Source organism: Geospiza fortis, unplaced genomic scaffold (genome assembly GCF_000277835.1).
Source record: "Geospiza fortis unplaced genomic scaffold, GeoFor_1.0 scaffold70, whole genome shotgun sequence".
Lineage (NCBI taxonomy): Eukaryota > Metazoa > Chordata > Aves > Passeriformes > Thraupidae > Geospiza > Geospiza fortis.
In genome coordinates this window covers 4,735,880-4,754,076 of record NW_005054317.1, presented here as the reverse complement: position 1 = coordinate 4,754,076, position 18,197 = coordinate 4,735,880, and the positions used below count along the sequence as shown (strand labels likewise).

General features: G+C 42.1%; 1 protein-coding gene across 15 annotated transcripts in view; it reads right to left on the bottom strand.

Moving 5' to 3' along the window:
* Window positions 1-18,197, bottom strand: part of CADPS (calcium dependent secretion activator) — a 163,454-nt gene that overhangs the window by 31,253 nt on the left and 114,004 nt on the right. For 10 of the 15 annotated variants that reach the window (XM_031056398.1, XM_031056399.1, XM_031056400.1 and 7 more), the window contains 4 exons: window positions 17,905-18,046; window positions 11,100-11,246; window positions 7,856-8,011; window positions 4,927-5,074 (listed from right to left, as the gene is read on the bottom strand). In XM_031056398.1, the coding sequence (XP_030912258.1) occupies window positions 4,927-5,074; window positions 7,856-8,011; window positions 11,100-11,246; window positions 17,905-18,046 (593 nt within the window). The remainder of the gene's footprint in view (window positions 1-4,926; window positions 5,075-7,855; window positions 8,012-11,099; window positions 11,247-17,904; window positions 18,047-18,197) is intronic. The other 5 variants (XM_031056405.1, XM_031056403.1, XM_031056410.1 and 2 more) reach the window with 1 other exon arrangement.

Genomic DNA, 18,197 nt, shown 5'->3' with positions numbered 1-18,197 from the left:
TTGTCCCATGCAAAAGGCAGCAGGCAGTGCAGCCCTGAGCCCCAGGCAGTGGCAGATCCCACGGCAGTGGCTCAGCACTGGCTGACCAAGGCCTGTGCCTGCAGCACCAGCGTTTCTGAGTCTTCAACCCAATTTCTGCACACGCCAAACCTTGCTTAGCTTGGGAGCTCTGATGCAATCAGCTGCAATATGGCTAGAATAGGTACTAAAATACAGTCTTCTACTAATTTAGAAAAGACCTGTTTCCAATACAAGATTTAATTAGTGAAAACATACAGTATATTCTTATTTTCAATGGACTGAGAAAATACTGATTATGACTGCTTTCCAACACAAAACATTTGATTTTTCAGTCAAACATTTCAAGCACTGGTGCTAGTCACTATATTCATTACCACTTGGCATTAATATTGTTTTAAAATGTTAACATCAAATCACATTGAAAGAGACAAATCTGCTTTAAATACTAATCAGACTTTGGGAAGGAAGACTGTGAGGGCTTTAAAAATGCTAGCTGCTGGTCTCAGTGTCTGATCAGCACTCTGAACTGCTCTACAATTCGGGGATTTTTTTCTATGGCAGTAACATTAATATAGGAACTTGGGAAAAAGAAAATAAAAGTAGGACACACTTACCCACTCTTTTGCAAACTTTTCAGATGATTGGGGACAGAAATAAAGAGGAAAGTGCAAAAGACAGGAAAAAGAACATATGAAGATAAACAATAAATAAACCAAAATCTTTTAAAAAAAGAGACGTATGAGAACAGCAGCATCATGCACAGAAACAATAAGCAATGGAAAATGAAATGGGGTCAAAACCTCCTTTCGCTGAAATGCCAGAGATCGCTACCTGTAGGATTTGGTGGCAGTAAAACAGTGGGAAGGGACCGGATTGTAGCTGACACCTGGCACTCTCTTATGGTTTTATTTGGCTCCGGAGAAGAAGGGAACCGGCTGTCCACAGGCAGGGTTCAGCCTCGGGGCAGCCACACAGCCCTCACTGGGGCAGCAGGGCCAGGGCAGGGGACATGGCACAGCACCAGCCCAAGGCCTGGCTGGGGGCACTCAGAGCCTCACCTGGGCACGAGGACAAACCGGCACCGCCACGCCACAGGCTGCGATCTGCTGGGCCCACGCGGGGGAAACATACACGAACAAGCAGGTGATACTTGCATTGGCAGCTCCCATTCCATGTCCTGCTTTGCAGGTCAAGACATACACAAGTCCCTTATGGGATCATAGTTATGATTAATCTTTAATGCAGAGCTAGGTCTTATCAGCTCCCAGGATTGCCCTGGCCTTTCCCAGCACAGCTGGAATAAAGCTGTGGGGCGACAGGGACCTGTAACAGCTTGGTACAGGTAGAAGCTGCTGATGTGCTTGGCAGACACAGCCAGAACTTCCTAAGGGAAATGGAGAAGAGGTTGTGCATATATTGGGGTGTCTCTCCCATTATGTTTTCCTTCTGCAACTGCAGTTTCTGTGTGTGTAAAACTTTGCAAACAAGTATTCATCTAACTGCTTTCATCATGTAAGTCATGAGTTTGAATTCAATCATGACTAGCTATGTGCAAAGCAATTCACTGTGAAATGCACTGACTGATGCATGTTCAATAACAAGCTTGTTTCAAAAGCAAATAAGAGCCCCAATGGAATAAAACCACAGCTCTGAGAGCAGGACAGGAGCCTGTGCATGCACCGAGGTGGTGTAGCAGTACCCTGAGCGCTCATTCCCATCGCAGCCGCAATCCCCAGGGCAGTGAGCCCCAGTGCCCTGGCAGTGACCATGCAGGACAGGGCCTGCCCCAGGCAGCCACAGCCATGTGCACCCTGTGCCACCAGTGCCACAGCCCCAGCTCCACCCTGGGAAGGGGAGCCTTGGCCAGGACAGGTCAGAGACGGCGGCGGTTTGGAAAGCGAGCGCCTGGTGCTGCTACAGATGCCTGGCTCGCAAAACCAGCAATTCCAACAGCTCCTTCTACATTCCTCATGGAAACACTCAAGGTTAAAGATCACAGAGCTGGTTTGCTTTACCCAGCATAGCCCCCACTCTCGATCAAGTTCATCATAGCTTTCTATTAGCTCAATTATTACAATCCATAATCAGTGCACTACAATGATTCAACTTGACTTTATGTGATGAGTATCTTGCCTTGTCATGTAACAGATTGTGTGTATGTTGTATTTCTCTAAGGACCATCTGACCTTAGATATTAAATAGAAACATACTAGACCAACTGAGAAACATTTAATACATACATTTATCCCCTTAGATGTATTAAAAATTCAGAGGAAAAATAAATATTTAAGATGGTAAAGTATGTTTACCAAATGTTTTAACAGCTGCCTTTAGAGACAAGGAAATGGAATGAAATGATGGGTGTTTGTTTCACAGGGTAATGCTCGCAAAACGCATTCAATATCTGCTAAAGTGAGTGTGGCTGAAGGTAGTGTGGAAAGGAAGGCCTTTGGGGTGGGAGGGAACCCACAGAGCAAGGTCAGGTCTAGGCAAGGAAGGTGCTGAGAGAGTCTCTGCCCAAATAGAGATTGAACTGTCAGAAAAATGAGTGGTTTGTTTCTAACAAAAACGTCATCTCTGGTTAGGTCTGGGCCAAAGGCCTTGCCTGAGCTCTGTGGTGGGAAGTGTGAGCCCTTTTTGCTGCTGTTGAACTCTCTGCACAGGGACACAGGCTGGAGGAGCCATGTGCCAGCTGGGGCACTGTTGGATGGTCCCATCAGCGAGTTTCTGTCCCTTCCTGTCTGTCCATTCCTCCCCTTGCTGACCTGTGCAGCTGCTGCACACCAGAGATGGGGGGACAGAGGGACTCAGTGAGGCACAGACCCAGCTCCCCCTATTACTGAGAAGGACACAGGCTGGAAACCCAGGCTCCCATGGCTCTGCTGCGTATCCAACTGCCTCATCGCTTCCAGTGGGACTGGAAGAGGCATGGTGGCATTTTGTCCTCCTCTCCCAGGCTGTAATGACAGATCTACATGGGAACCTTTACCCCCCTCAGCCTGACCACCTTGGCACACAGGTTCAGACAGCTTCAAGAAGAGAAGATGGAGATAGTCAAAACACAGAGTGGCACAAGTGAATGGAGGGGGAGGTAGTAACACTACTTAAAAGAAAAAAATAAAAGAAAAAGGGAGGGTGTATAAAATACAGTCCTAAATGGTAACCTATGCATCAATAATTTATGTCTGCTTTACAGGTTCCATTAGTTTAGCTATCTGTTAAAAAACCTCATGTCCCAGCAACTGCTGCTTGCCACAGGGATTCAGCTGTCTCAGAGCTGCTGCACCAAACACCTGCTGGAAGTGGCCCAGGCAGATTTGTAGTTGATCCTGTCTGCAGCCCAGGAGCAGCCACAGAGCCACCTCCTCCCCTGCCTCCTGCAGTCTGAGTCAGGCTGAACCTGCAGTGGGACTGATGCTCAGAATTTGGAGGAAACTGTGGCAATCAGGGAGCATCACAAGTCAGCATGGAAAGATGCAGTGAGTGCCTGGTCACACAATGCCTGGGCACAGTGCTGATGTGATCAGTCTTGGGCCATCTGAATACTTCACCTGGCAGTTTAATGAATGCAATGAGCCTCCTCTGTCTTCATGATCTCCAAAATCTCCCTGTCTCCAGGGACTGTGCCAGTATAAGGGTTTGATCCTGGTTTGCAGTGAGGAACATCACAAACATGAACCTTTGCAGCTGACGGGGTAGATGCTGCAGCAGCTGCAGGCTGAGGGACTTGGGGAGACACACGGGTATGAATATGGAACAGAAAATGGTAGAGAAGTTCATGTCCAGACCTGGACAACAAAAGCCCACTCAAGATCTGCTCCAGCTGATCTGGAGGACAAGGGAACACCTGATGATGGGCAGTATGAAATCTCTTACAGGGTACATGTCACAAATAAAATGTCAGAACTGAAATATGTATAAAATATGTAGAAAAATAAAAAGAATAGCTGAATCTGATCCAAACACCACTGACATCAGGGCAGAGAGCCCTGTTACATCTAGTGGCCTTTGGAGCAAGTTCTTTCAGAGGAACAAATTGAAGTGAACAACTGAAAAAACACAGGAACAACTAGCAATGATTCACTGCAAAATCTGACCATGGAAAGCTGTAGTGAAAAGGCTTATCTAGGAAATGCTGACAAGCAGTGGACTAGGTGAGCCAAACAGTATTTGTGAATTTATTCTAAACTGCTATATGAATATTCAATTTGGCTTGAAGTCACTGGAGCAAAATGAGCATTCTGATGCATTTAATTCATTCCAATTTGCTATGTCTTTCTAATTCATAGGTCAATTCACAGAAACTTCAACCTGCAACTATGGCTTCAGAAGAAAATAAAAGTCAGCAATTAATTAAAACAGGTTTGTTATTTGGGAACTTGAGTCATTATGAACCTGGAAATCCAGAATGATCAAATGTGCTGATTACAGCCAGTACTCGAGGATTGCAAAGCAGCCGGAATTTCAATCTGCTTTTGGAAGTTCTTTATTTTTGTAGTTTTGGGGTTTTTTTTCCCCTTACATGCATCACAGCAACAACTTGGCAGTTCTGTTTTCCTTATGTTTGTCTACAGAAAATAGCCATACACAGAAAGTGTGTTGCTGACACCTGGCTCCAAGGTGCAGTTAATGACTCAATTTGTATGGTCATCATGCAACAACCAAGCTTGAGAGATACCGTATGCATACCACAGTCCTTGCAAAAAGCCACTCCTAAGTGACAGGGATTCCGAATGTTTCTATTCATTAGATTTGAGAGCAACCCCCTGTACATTCATCTGCACACTCTCTATGGAAGGCTAAATCCACAAACGATACAACGTCTCTGAAACGAGCACAACAGGAGACAGGAAATTTCATGACATTGCCTTTAAAAGCTGTGAAAGGAAGAACCTGCATTTTTACCTCTTGGCCCATTTCCATACTGCAAAGCTTTGTAGACTGAGCTTTGGCATCCACCATGACATTAAACATGGTGCATATTGATTGAGGGACTCGGAAATCTGTTGATCGGCTGGTTTTCTGCAGTTTTACTTCAAATGCAATCCTTGTTCTGTGAAGGAAAGCAGAAGAAGATGTTTCAGTTGCTTTAAACATACTAAGACAATAATAATAATAATTTGAAACAATACTGGGAGGAGTTTGAGAGCCAGAAGGCTGAATGCTGCTGGGAGTACCACAGTGCAATTGTTACAAATGTGTTTTTTCTAAAAATGATTTTCCTGTTTAAAAAGAAACCCCCTTTCCAGAATACACATTATTTATAAAGTGTTCAACAGTTTCAGGGAAACTGTGACTCTCTTATGCTTGATAAACAGTGTGATGATGTTACAAACAGCAGTGTCAATGCACACTTTTAATTTGGTTGCATTAGCTGATTGATAACCACACCCTGCTGCACTAAAGGAAGCTTCTATTGCTCCCTGACAGCAACTACAAATAACAGAAACTCCTTCATTGCTTGACTGAAAGGACACTGCCAGATCATTGCATTTATAGTGATATGATAGTATTTGCTCACTGGAAGTTAATTGTCTTGTAAGTTCACAGAAGTGGTTTCCCTGCACCACACACACTCACCAGATTATATCTGCAAAGCATGCAGAGGCACAGGCATGTGTGTATGAACATACCTGCATCACACACCTCCCTGTTCTCCTGAGGTTTCACTGAGATCAAATCTGACATCCCTGGCAGTAACAAACCATGATACACCAAAACTTTTGTTAGGCCAAAACCTACAAAATCTGATCCTGTGTCCTATTTTAAATACCAAGGCATTTGTGAGTCTAACATGGGAATGCTTTCCAGTGTGGCGGGCATTGCCTTGCCTTTTTTCAGAGCCACTCTTCATATTCCAGAGGTACTTCACTAATCTAACCTAACACAGAACAATTATCACATCACACAGAATCTGCCAATAAATTATCATAGGAGCTTCAATTTAGAAATAACAAATAATATCAGCTGCAGCTCAGGAATAATTCTGAACTTAAATGATCCCCCAAGGGTTATGCAAATGAAAACTCATTTACGAATGTGAAGCTCCCGTTCTGGGGATCAGATCTGAGCTGGTATGTAGGTTCTTCTGCCTGGATTTATTAGTGAACAGGCCTTCCTTGCAAGGAAAGGCTGCTTTCCTGACAGCCCTGAAATACAACCCAGTGTGGAAGGCAGGGTGGCTCCTCCATGGATTCAACAGTTCAGAGACAGACGCGAAGAAAAATGTTGTGTCAAACTGAAATTGCTAAAGAAACCTTAGCCAGGCCCTGTTTGCAGGTGATATAAATAGGGAAGGCAGCATATTGGTTTACATCAGCAATGGCATTTGAACTGATTTAATTACCAGTGCCAGATTTAGCCTGGACTCGGGGACTAGAATGTTGATAATTACTGAAAGGACCCAAGGAGACTGGGATTTTCCATCTCCTCATGGAAAGGAGCATGTTCCTACTTACTTATGCTCACAACCATTATATATAGTTGTACCAATACAAGCTGGGCCAGGTTTTTACAGAGGGGCAACACATTTGCAGAAAGGTTGAGGCAAATCAGAGAAAAAAACCACCTGGCTTCCAGGCACACAAGCTCTTCTTTAGATGTACCTGGAAATTTGCTTATTTTTCCCAGTTATCTCAGCTGAGCTAACTTGTTCTGATTTTTACAGATCATTGCAGTTATAACTGTGCTGTAGGGACAGCAAAGGGGCCTTAATTCCAAGTAAAAAAAAGAAAAAAGAGAAAATAAGTTTTGCTAGTGGTGCTAGAGCAGAGCAGAGAGCAGAGCTCCATCACTGGGTTTTCTCCTGAAACACAGTCTGACAACTGAAAGACAACTAAAGCTCAGTGTTTGTGCCAGACACAGGACCAAAGATGGGCTGTTGCAATAAATTGCTCTATGTCAAAGATATTAAATGCAATACATCTCATTGCACTTAAAATGCACTAGGGTTTATTCCAGAATGGTGAGAGAACAAGCCTCGAGCTATCTGCCTCCCTGCCTGCATCTCAGGGATTGAATGTGCCTTCCCCTGTGCTGATACTGCACATCCAGGCTAGTGAGGATTGTACTGAAAATAAATGCCACGCTCACACTTGCAGAGTGGCCAGGGAAGTGTGGTACAGGACAGCCACATCACACACTGCAGTTAATATCAGCATGTACTGGCTATATTTGGCATCCATTTTTTCTCTGATTAATCTCTTTGTCTACGAATTTTTGCACAAAGAAATACCAAGTTCATTTTTTCTTCTTGCCTCGTTATCTCTGATGCAAATGGACATAAATTGCAGTGAAAAAGTTGGAAATTTAACTTCAATATTTTGCTTTCAAAATGACAGCTGCCAGCATGTCTAAAAGTTGCTTAAAGATATCTCTGTTTTGGAAGATCTGCAGGTAACTATGCTATAATGTGGCTGATGATACAACAGCTTTTCCCAATCAACGGCAGACGTGAAACCTGTGTGCCAAGCAACACACTATCCCACTTTTTAAGTAATTTTTTCTTGGTTTTGTTCATGTATCTGTGCTTTTTAGGCGAGTGCTGGGATCTTTCTTATGGCTATGCCTTCAGCAGTCAGCATCATCACACCAACCTGCATTTACAAAGATCTGACCTCATGTGCGGCACTGAAAATAAGTAATTACCTACAAAGCACAGAAAAATGGGTGATTTATTGCCTTACTGTGAATAAGCACTCGGTCTCAACAGACAAGTGCCTGCTTGGGAGAGTCCACAATTCACAGCAATGGGGTGAATTCCAGTTTAAGGTGGAATAACTTTGCATCCTGTGAGCTCTTGAGAACCATGCCAGGCTCCTTCATGGGCACCCACCTTTTGACACAGGACTCGATCATGTCACTCGCCATCAGCTTCAAGCGCTGCTCCAGGTGCTTCCCAAACTCCTCCTCAGGCCAGTGCAAATCCCGAATGAAGGTCTGTAGGGCATCAAGTTTCCAGAACATATCTTCTGAGGTGCCTGATCCATTGCTGGCAGGGCAAAATGAGAACAAAAGTCAGAAGTGGCATCAGGGTCTTGGCAACCTGATGTGGAGACCATTCCTGCAACAAGTGTAAGGCAGACAGCAGTTTCATACACAGGACAACGCTGGCCATCTCCACCATCAGGATTTTGAGTTTTACCATACAGTTGCCTAATCTATCTTGCTGTCATCACCCACAAAACTTTCCAGACCAGATGAGTAAGACAACATCATGAGTTACACACATTAACGGGAAGAACGTGTGTATGGTAAAAATCAGCCTTAGTTAATAACCACATTAACGTATGTGATTATTAATAATTAAGGCCAGAAATTGCAGGAGAAAATCCTTGATCAATAATAACTGCCATACTAGGCTGTATGCAGTTATTAAGATTTAGGGTTTCATGCAATTCTCCCCCCTCCAAATTATATCTTGAGTTTGCCTTGTCCCCCCAGTGTGGCCCCGTTTCCAGGTAAGGGACAGTGCTAACAAGTGGTGAGCGAGGACACACTTTATCTCTTGAACAGCTGAAAAGAAATTGGGGTAAGTCAATTGAGCTAAGGGTACATCTCATATCTCATATCCAGGAGTTTCGGCAGGATTTACTGCTGCACCTTTTTCTTTGCAAAGGCAATTACAGGACAACAAATTTACATTTTTAAAAATTTATTTTGCAACAACTTTGGTCTGCCACAAAATTCTCAATTTCTTTCCCAAGCATATATTCTTGTACCCACACCCCTGCCCAGATGGAAGTCTTTAGTCCTGCAGTGTGTAGCTACACCAGCTCTTTTCACAGTATAATTATATCTCAAACCTCCACTTACAGAATAAAAATACAGGACTGGATTGCACTCTGTTTGTGCACAGAAATTTATGCATCTATAACCCTTTTCTCTCCTTCTCTTCTTCTCCCTCACTTTTTTTTTTCCAGAACAATTACCAAGGGAGCTTCAAGAGTTTCAACCCCCTCCTCGCATACCACTAATGCTAACACAGTAATTTATAAGATATTTAACACACCATGCATTACCACTTGTGCTGACATCATCTATAGAAACAGATGAGGGAGGGTGTTTCTATTGTGACAGATGCCAGCTGCATTGAGTTAATGCTAGAGGAGCTGGGAACTAATGCAAACAGGGCTACTCCCAGGTGAGAACTGTAGTCCCAACATGCCAGAGGAGTCCTGAGGGAGCCTGGGCTAGCAGAGTCAACAAGATAAAGAATGAATAGTCTTGGTTGTAGGAGAAACGTATCTGACACTAAGCAACAGGTAACATGTCCTTGATGGAGGGGAAGGGTGAGTAAAAGGGAACCAGGGAGATGAAAAGATAAAGAATCAGGCATTTGCTTTTGCCAGGGGACCAATCTGGACAACAGTCTCACATATTAATCTACTAAGAGTTTTTAGTTCAAACCTGTGCTTGGGTGTAAGCAAGCTTTAACAGTCTAAACCCAGTTTTGGAACTGCATGGATTTACATTTCAAGTGATTTAATGTGTACAAATACAATAATTGGTATTTACTACAGCAATATTATGACATCCATTTGGTTTCAAAATTTTTGAAGAATTATTCTCAGTCTTTTTCTCACTTTTGATTAGGGCTCCATCCAAGTAAACAATATAGTATATTCATTTCCAAAATGCACTGTTGGGATTTTGCTTGTGAGCACCACAATTACTCTAATCATGCCGGCAGTTTGCAATATACCATTGATGCTCAAGCATTTTCAGAGGGGTGATCCAATTTTCTGTCATTACATGATTCTTATCTTTTCAAGGGCAATACCACAAAGCATGCACAGAGCAAGATTAAAACTTTGAAGTACTCTTTACAGACAACTGCCTAAGCTAGCCTTTAAAATAACTATCTTAGCATGAATATGAGTTGTATGGCTTTGAAACATAAACAACCATGCTAATATTTTAAAAGGTTTTAAATCTATTTAAAAAAGATCTCACATCAGTGTTTTCTTTACTTTCATTCATTACCAGTGCTCTGCAATCCTGCCTGTGCCAGACTAATGGCAGAGGCATTCTGGTGGACTCCAGGTGTAGATGTAATTGAGGGTGTTTCAGCAAAAGTGAACAGGATATTCTTGGGTGAGTTCTTCAGTTTTATCTATTAAGTGAGAGGATAGAGGAAAAGCACCACAGTGCTGTCTGAGACCAGCCTATGCCAACCCTAAATAACTCTCTAGGATTTTAGAAGGTGAATGGACAAATAGCAGTTCCCATGATAGGATATCCTGGGAGATGAGTACCTCAAATGATGAGATTTGGGTTGAGCCCACTGGGAACCACCCTCCACACTGCTCAGTGAGAAATCTCCTGTAAGAGAACTTGCCTAATCCTGAGGAGTGCTGAGGATTTGTGTTATGTTCCCCCTGAGCTTCACACATGCACCCTGGGACACTCAGGCAGGAAGCACAGAGCTCAAGGCTCCTACAGAGAAACTGCTTTGACACCATTTTCCAAGCCATAATCTAAAACTCACATTGAAAATCTCTTTCTTTAGTTGGTCATGGCATTATTTGGGCAGTAATGAAGGCTATGGAGCTTTAATTGCTCTCTGGGGCATCCCCCAACATGAATAAAAACTGTTACAGGGTGCTCCTCTTAGACTGCTTCACCAAAGTCAAGACAAAAATTATCTGGGAATTGCAGAACTTGCATTAAATAAAATTCATTTTTAGATCTACATCTGGTCCACAGAAATTGGTTGACTGGCATTGAAATTGATTAATCTTCTCTTTTGGACAAAACTCTTTGCTGAGACACATAATGTCACATTGTGAGTTCTGTGGTTTGTATGTTATTCAGACCATACCCCATTGTTGACAGCTATTTTGTAAAGCAAGATACTTGCTCAAACTCTCAGTGGGAGTTGAGACAAATTTTCAAGGTTTATACAAAAAAACCCTCAAAATACACATGCCAGAAATTCACTAGTGTCTCATTCAGAAAACATCTAATTAACTATATCACTCTTTAAAGTTTTATGTAATGCACAGAAACAAACAATACATATCCATGCCAAGATTACTTTAAATTTAAATGAGATCTAATTTGAACTGAATACACACTCAGAATCATAAATAGCAGCCATCCATGACGGTGCAGAAAAGCTAGGCATTTGTGGGATGCCTAGTGGGATGTTAACTGGTAGATTTGGTACTTTAGGGAGATTCACATTTGGTAGATTCACATTGGGCAGATTACTTGTTAAACTCCTGTGGAAGAAACAGACAGAAAGAAAAAATACCATAACAGTGACAATGCCGATGTAGCAGAAGCACATGACACTCAGAAACAAATCTGCAAAGTTCACAGCATGAGGACAGTTAAAAAACTAAAGCAAAACATTTCAGAAAGAAGCATGAGTATGAAAGCTTAAATGTACTGTGTTTTCAGTCTGCTATAAAATTCAAATTCCTTAAAAAAAAAGCAAACCAGAATGAAAAGAAGAATTGCAAAGGGAAAAATTGACAGAGAATTTAAACATCTGTGAAAATAACTGCACCTTCAAGTCCTGATACCATTTCAAAGTGCAGAGAGCAGCTTTTCTTCCAAAAAAATCTCTCTTTTAAGGAAGAGTCTCAGTTCTTACACACACAGGCTCAATGGAAGTGCTAAACTAAAAGAACTGCTAAGGGACTGGAATTTGAAATAATAAAGAGAGAGCCTGGAATTCCAGCCATAAGTTCTTCTTGCCACCAAGCTCAATGGAATTGCAATTTTGCTGCAAAACCTCTCTGTCTTAGACCCTCCACAAATAAAGATGGGCTAATCTGGAGTGATGAAACAGAGAACTACAAGGTTCTTCCTCTGTGAAGACTGCCATGATCCTCCCTTGCATTCCTGGGTGCAAAGCAAAGGATTGTCCAGCCCCACTATTTGTGCACTGTGCATAAACTGCACTTTGTAAATGAATCCAGGACTGCTATGTGACTGTTTCATGGCTGGAAGTGGGCTATGAGGTGATTAAGACATTCAAAGGTTAATATGAAGCATGTGTACTTGGGCATCATGACTTCAATCAGAATTTTCAGACGTGCAACTGTTATGCAAATAGAGATCTTTAAAAAGTGGACAGCTGTGTTGATTTAATGCAAGATTCTCTCCTGGAACAAGGTGCATGCAACAGCATTGCATGCCCAAAGTTTGGAATGCACCCTGACATATTTCATTGTACTAGGTCTCTAGATGTTGTAATTGGTCTAATTCTGTTTTAATGAGTATCTCATCACAGTTATATTCTACATGCAAAATGAAAACATCAGGAGATCTGTGAATCAGCAAAACACAGAGCTCAATTACCCAACTCACATATTACCTGACTCTCAGAAGAGAGGCCAGTTTCAGAAAAATGCCTCATTTCTGCCCTCTCCCAGGAACACTGTCTGACCCCCTGATCATTTCTGCCCTCTCCCAGGAACACTGTGTGACCCCCTGGGTCAGACACAAACCACAGGTGGTTTTACAGTCCCATGTGAGGAACAAAAGCAGATGCGTTTTCACCAGATTGTTACTTGGACTCAGTGAAAATGGAATTAGAAATTCAGGATTTCAGCTTCACTCTACCCTGCACTGCTGAAGCTGCTGAAAGCTTTTCTGTTGATGCACACAGGCACTGCTTCAGCATCCAAACCTGCCTGCTCTGAGACTGCATCAGGATATGGCACCTTTGGAAGTCTCTCCCATTTCCCTGGATATGAGTTACTTTACAGATACCATTATCTGGCTTCCTGTGAAACTATCAAATTATACACTATGTCTTTCAAGGCATATTAAAATCCTAGTAAGTTCGCTGAGACATATTTAGCACTTCATTTCTTACTGCAAGTTTTATATATCAACCCCCAAAGCAGTGGAATTGAGCTGCCTGAATAAATGTTTCCTAACGCATCAGACGATGTGAACCACATCCCTGCAAGAGCTCAGCTTGTCATTGCTGGTGAATGTTAGGGAACAGACTTCATTCTTTGTGAATAAAATCCCTTGTTGGGGAGGAAAAGCCCAAATCAAAGTTCTTTCTAGTGAAAAAACCTCACGACTATGCTTTGATTTCTAATTACTTCTATGATTCTTAGTAGATTTAACTTCCTGCTATCTGTGTGTTCTCTTTTTCAGGCAAAGAGGAGAATTCACTACTGTCACAAAGCTGTCCATTGTTTCCATTCATACTGTATCTGCTGCTAAGATGATATGACTATTGAATGAGACATAGACTACATAGTGATTGAGAGAGTGTTAAATCTTCAGAAATGGCAGTGCATGTGGTTAGATACTGATATGGAATAAATAAAGAAATAGCAAGAGGTGGACAACATATAAATGTATAAGGAAAAGCAACTTAAATAACTTAGCCAGATGGTAAATACATAAATCAGAGGACCTTTGGTTTTAATATTAAAATTCAAGAAGTGACAGTGTTATATTAATAAAAACACTGTATTAATAAAATATGACTTCTAGAGTAAACAGTATACTATATTCACACGGAAACATATTTCTTTTATACAACACATTATTTTGCTGATGCAAGAATATGTTGCAAGAATAAGTTAGTACTTTTAAAACAAAACAAAACAGCAAAATAATGGAGTATATTATGTTAACATACAGTAACTAATGTAAAAAAATATTCTCCTGAATTGACATGCACAGTTTTTCAGGTTCAACTGATCTAATTATCTGACTAACAGTTGCAGTGAGACCTCTAAAAAATTATTAATATTACCAACAAATGTTCCATGAAGCCTGCAATTGTTCAGACCATAAAACTACAGGTCCAAGATGAGAAACGGATTCTAGAAGCCAGCCATGCCTATTTAATATAGATGGCTAAATATAACCTCAGCCATCAGGCAGGGAATGTGGGCATTTGCATCAACAAGATGAGGGCTGTCTGATTTAAGACGACTCAGCTTCAGGACTGGATCCTGATACGTTTGATGAGAGGCACAAGCTCTGGAGCTGCACCGCTTGTTTTCCTGGTGTCTTCTGCTTCAGCCCTGTTTATGTGTGTGAGCTGTGGAAATGCCCTCACCTGGACTGTCTGCTGGGAAATTCTGAGTGCAAACAGACTGGCAGTGTACCCCTGCACACCCTCCCAGTGCTCACACTGTACTGGATGGAACACGTCCAGTTGCACTGCTGCTGCTCCTGTAGAGCTGCCCTAGCAATGAAAGGAGGGCAGAAAAATCACAGTATTTTTACTGAGCTGTCTCCTGGGTTCAGAATAGAGCTGAATGTCGAGACCCTTGGCCACACCTAAATGCTCAGTTCCTACAGGATGCCTGAAATGATTTAGTGATGGAAGACACAAATGCCCGTCTCTTCCATCACTATAAACACTTGAAACCTCACCGTCGAGGCTGAGCAAATGCTCAAGAGCAAATCTTTTCACAAAAGCCTTGATGTGAAGCAAAGAGCTTGATAGTGAAGTAGGCAGTCAAATCTGTGCTCTTCCTGTGACTGACACCCAGAATAGTAACAAAAATACTCACTTTCACTACAGCGGTGCTTCTTTTAAAGGGAAACATTTTTCACTATCATTCTGTAGTTGTACAACCTTATAAAATGATCAGTATAATCATATTGTTCAAGTTCTGACATTTATATTAATGATACATTTATAAATAGTCTGCAAAGGGTTAGTGAGCAATTAATAGATGCTGAAGCCAGGACTACAGAGTGGTAGAGAGAGCCCTGGGTCAATGAGTAATGTCCTAGTCAAGCCATTGAAATTGGTTGTCATTGCATGAGCTTTAGCATTTGCTCAAAAAGATCTTTCAACACAGACACACACACACAGAGACACACACACATACGTGTCAGCTGGCTGCGAGATAAATCAGCACTCTCCGAGAAGCTAGCATGAAAAAAAACCATTGCAAACCCTACTTTTCCAAGACCTCTCAACTCACCAGAGAACAGACCTACTCTGCATCCTGCATACTTGGATGACTGTGCGAAGGACAAGTGTTCCACATTTCTCTGCGTGGATTCACACAAGCGCACCAGCTGCTCTAGCTATAGGGCACGGACCCCCTGCAAATTCAGCAGCTCTGCAGAGGCAGATTACAGAGCCCTCATGAGCACATAACGTCCATGCTTTCCCCCCACCATTTATTTCAATACTTAACAGTATCTCTCTCTCACTGTGATTTCTATACCTAACTCCTCAGAGCATAAGGTGCAGAGTATTCAGCAATGAAAATAGAAGAAATACATGCTTGCAAACTGCCATCTGGTCAGGTTATGGAGGGCTACATATTTCAGCCTTGACTGCAAACACAAGTACAGAGAAACCCTTTCAAAAGATTCTGTGTTGTGGAATAATTTCTTGGTTAAGAGGAGATAATGAGATTTCCTTCTCATAATGCACTGTAGAGATCCAGGACAACAACAAGCCTGGTGGAACGGCCAGCTTTGATTATCTATCTTTACTGGCCAACTTGAAGGTCTATCTCCAAAGTAGAGGGAAGCTGTGGAAGAATATTCTGCAGTGTTTCCAAAAAAGCTCTGCTGGAGAGGTGTCAATAGAAGGTCACAATTTGGTTTGGAATTGGCTGCTCCAAACTATTTGAGAATCCATGGCCACAAATGCAACTGTGCTACAGTATGGATATGTGGGGTGAGGAAAGAGTAGATACAGGAGGGCAAGTCAAACAGAATAAGTCTCTAACCTGAATTTTTCTGCAAGTTCCCTGTCGATCAGACAAAGAGGAGCAGGTGGTCTGCCCAGGAGGCAAAGATGAAGATGCCTTAACATTTAGTTCTGAACAGCACATGAAAAATGTCATAAGATCCTAGGAATGACACTCCTCTTTTCCTTTGCACTGTATGTGCCACCCTCTGGCACTCACTGGTGCCTCCCTTCACCGGGCCACATCATGTTGAGCCAGCTTTGCAACTCACACTTTTGTGTGCGAGACATAAGAACAAAATATCAACACGTGAAAAAAAACCCATGGTGCATCTTTTCAACCAGATGGACAGAAGCTTCTCGTGGAAAGCACCCACTTTCCTGCTGGAAGAAATCTTTTATATACCCAAGTCTGTAAGAGAAAGAGTCCATCCTGGGCTTTTGCTGGGAGATGCAATGCTCAAAGCACACTGTAACTGGAACTCCAGAAGGGAATAACCATCACAAGAGAACTAAGAAAAGATCTTTTATAACTATCAGAGATAACTTGGAAATGATAGATGCTGGCATACCCAGGGACAAAGCATTTTGACAGGCAAGTAGCACATCCAAGTACTTATGGACATCTATAGTTAACTCCTTGAAGTCATTAAAAAGCAAAAAGATGACAGCTTCTGATGAAAGAAAAAAAAAAAGCAGAATGATTTGTTTATTGAGAGCTTGACCCAGGTGGACAGGTACACAGAGTTAACTGCCTCTGTTTCATAACAGACAAGGAAATACATATTTTTTACTAAAGCAGAGCTCTGAAACTGAAGTTAATGCTAACTTCGAAGTGCAATTCTGCTTGAAGGAGTGGCTGTAAAAATGGCATTCTCCTACTCGAAAGATCTATTTCTTGTATGTTTTCTGGGTCACATCTGCTTATTTGAAACAAGATTTTTTAGGATCTTTAATCCTGTTAGCCTGCAGACCAAAGACAGCAAATGGAAAGTGAGAGAGGCTCCTGAATGCCAGCCACTTAACCCCACTCAAAACAGAGGGGATGATCAGGTGTCAAGAAAAAGCCCAAGATTTGGCAGGCAGAATCCTTACGGATGCTGAGGATGCACAAGAAAGAAAGGAAAAAACCTGGGTACTCAGACTCCAGGTTGCATATGGGAGGCTGGCTGCTGAACAAAATCTCTTTTCCTTGTAAACGGAACATATTTGGTGTGAAAAGCCCTGAAAGACCACACGTTCTTTTATACAGCAACCTCTGAGAGTGCAGTGCTATTTCACTTTCCTTAGAGAATGACAAAAAAAGCAAGGAAAAGAGTCACTCCAGAGGTCACCTGGTCCCAGTTCCTGGTCTGAGACACTGCCAGACTCATGTCACTTGCAAAGGGTCCATCTTTCTCTTTTAGTATCTTTATTAGAAGGAAAAGTTAGCTATTTCTCTTTGTAGGATCTGACTTGGCTTTACAGAGCAAGCATGACAGGGTTCAGCAATGCTTCAAAACCTGTGAAATAACAACAGTAATCCAAAGCACATGTCACATTTTTATCATTCACCAGCTCTTGAGTTCAATTTGGGTTTTTCTCAGGCTCCCAATTTCTTGCTGGTAAACTCCTAGCTTTCCAAATGTAAGAAATCATTATGCTTTAGTCATCTTGCCCATGTTTCACTTTGGTTTCTGCACATCTAATCCTACAGGCAGAGGAGCTGGGACTGGCAGAGCTGCCCTGGACATGGGGACATGTGCAGCCACCAGCCATGGGGCTGATGCCAGAGGCACACACTGCAGTATCCCCCCCACAGGGTGGGTGGAAAAAATGAGTGTTGAGAATAAATACAGCAATGACTCACAGGGGTTATAGGGCTGGAACTGAACACAGTGAAGCGAGATTTTTTTGTTCTGAAAAGGAGCTATGTGAGTTCAAAAGCAGCATTGGAAAAGGCCTTTTAGAATGGGTTCCAAAAAGCCATGGCAGTTAAGAAGGTTTTCCCATTTTCATGCTTCCCTGTTCAAAGGCACACGGTTCAAACTGAGGCAGCGATGCATTTCAAAAAGCCAATACCATTTCCCTCATTAACCTGAAAATCCTGAAGAGATCAGGCCTCCTATTTATAGCATTAAACTAGAACATTTAAAGCATTTTCTGCATGTCCAGTCTAACGTTTGCTAATTCACCTCTATATGAATCTCCATCCATTTGCACCCAAATTCCAATTGTATCAAAGGAGGTTTCCTTACTTTACTGGCTCCCATGACTCCCGCTCAAAGCCCCTGTGAATTGACTGTGCAATTGAGGACTCCATCAGATCGACATATCTAACAACAAGTGGAGCAAACAGGTCTTGGAGGTGTTTGTGGAATTTTCCATTGCACAAATTATCTAGAATAGATAAATAAAAGTATAGTAAGACACTACTGTTACTGCAACCTCTGTAACAAACCACAGCGTGGCACTTTATCAAACAATGAATTTGTCAGTGAACAGGAAAACTTCAAGAACATAACAGGAACCAGAGTTCATGACACAGACA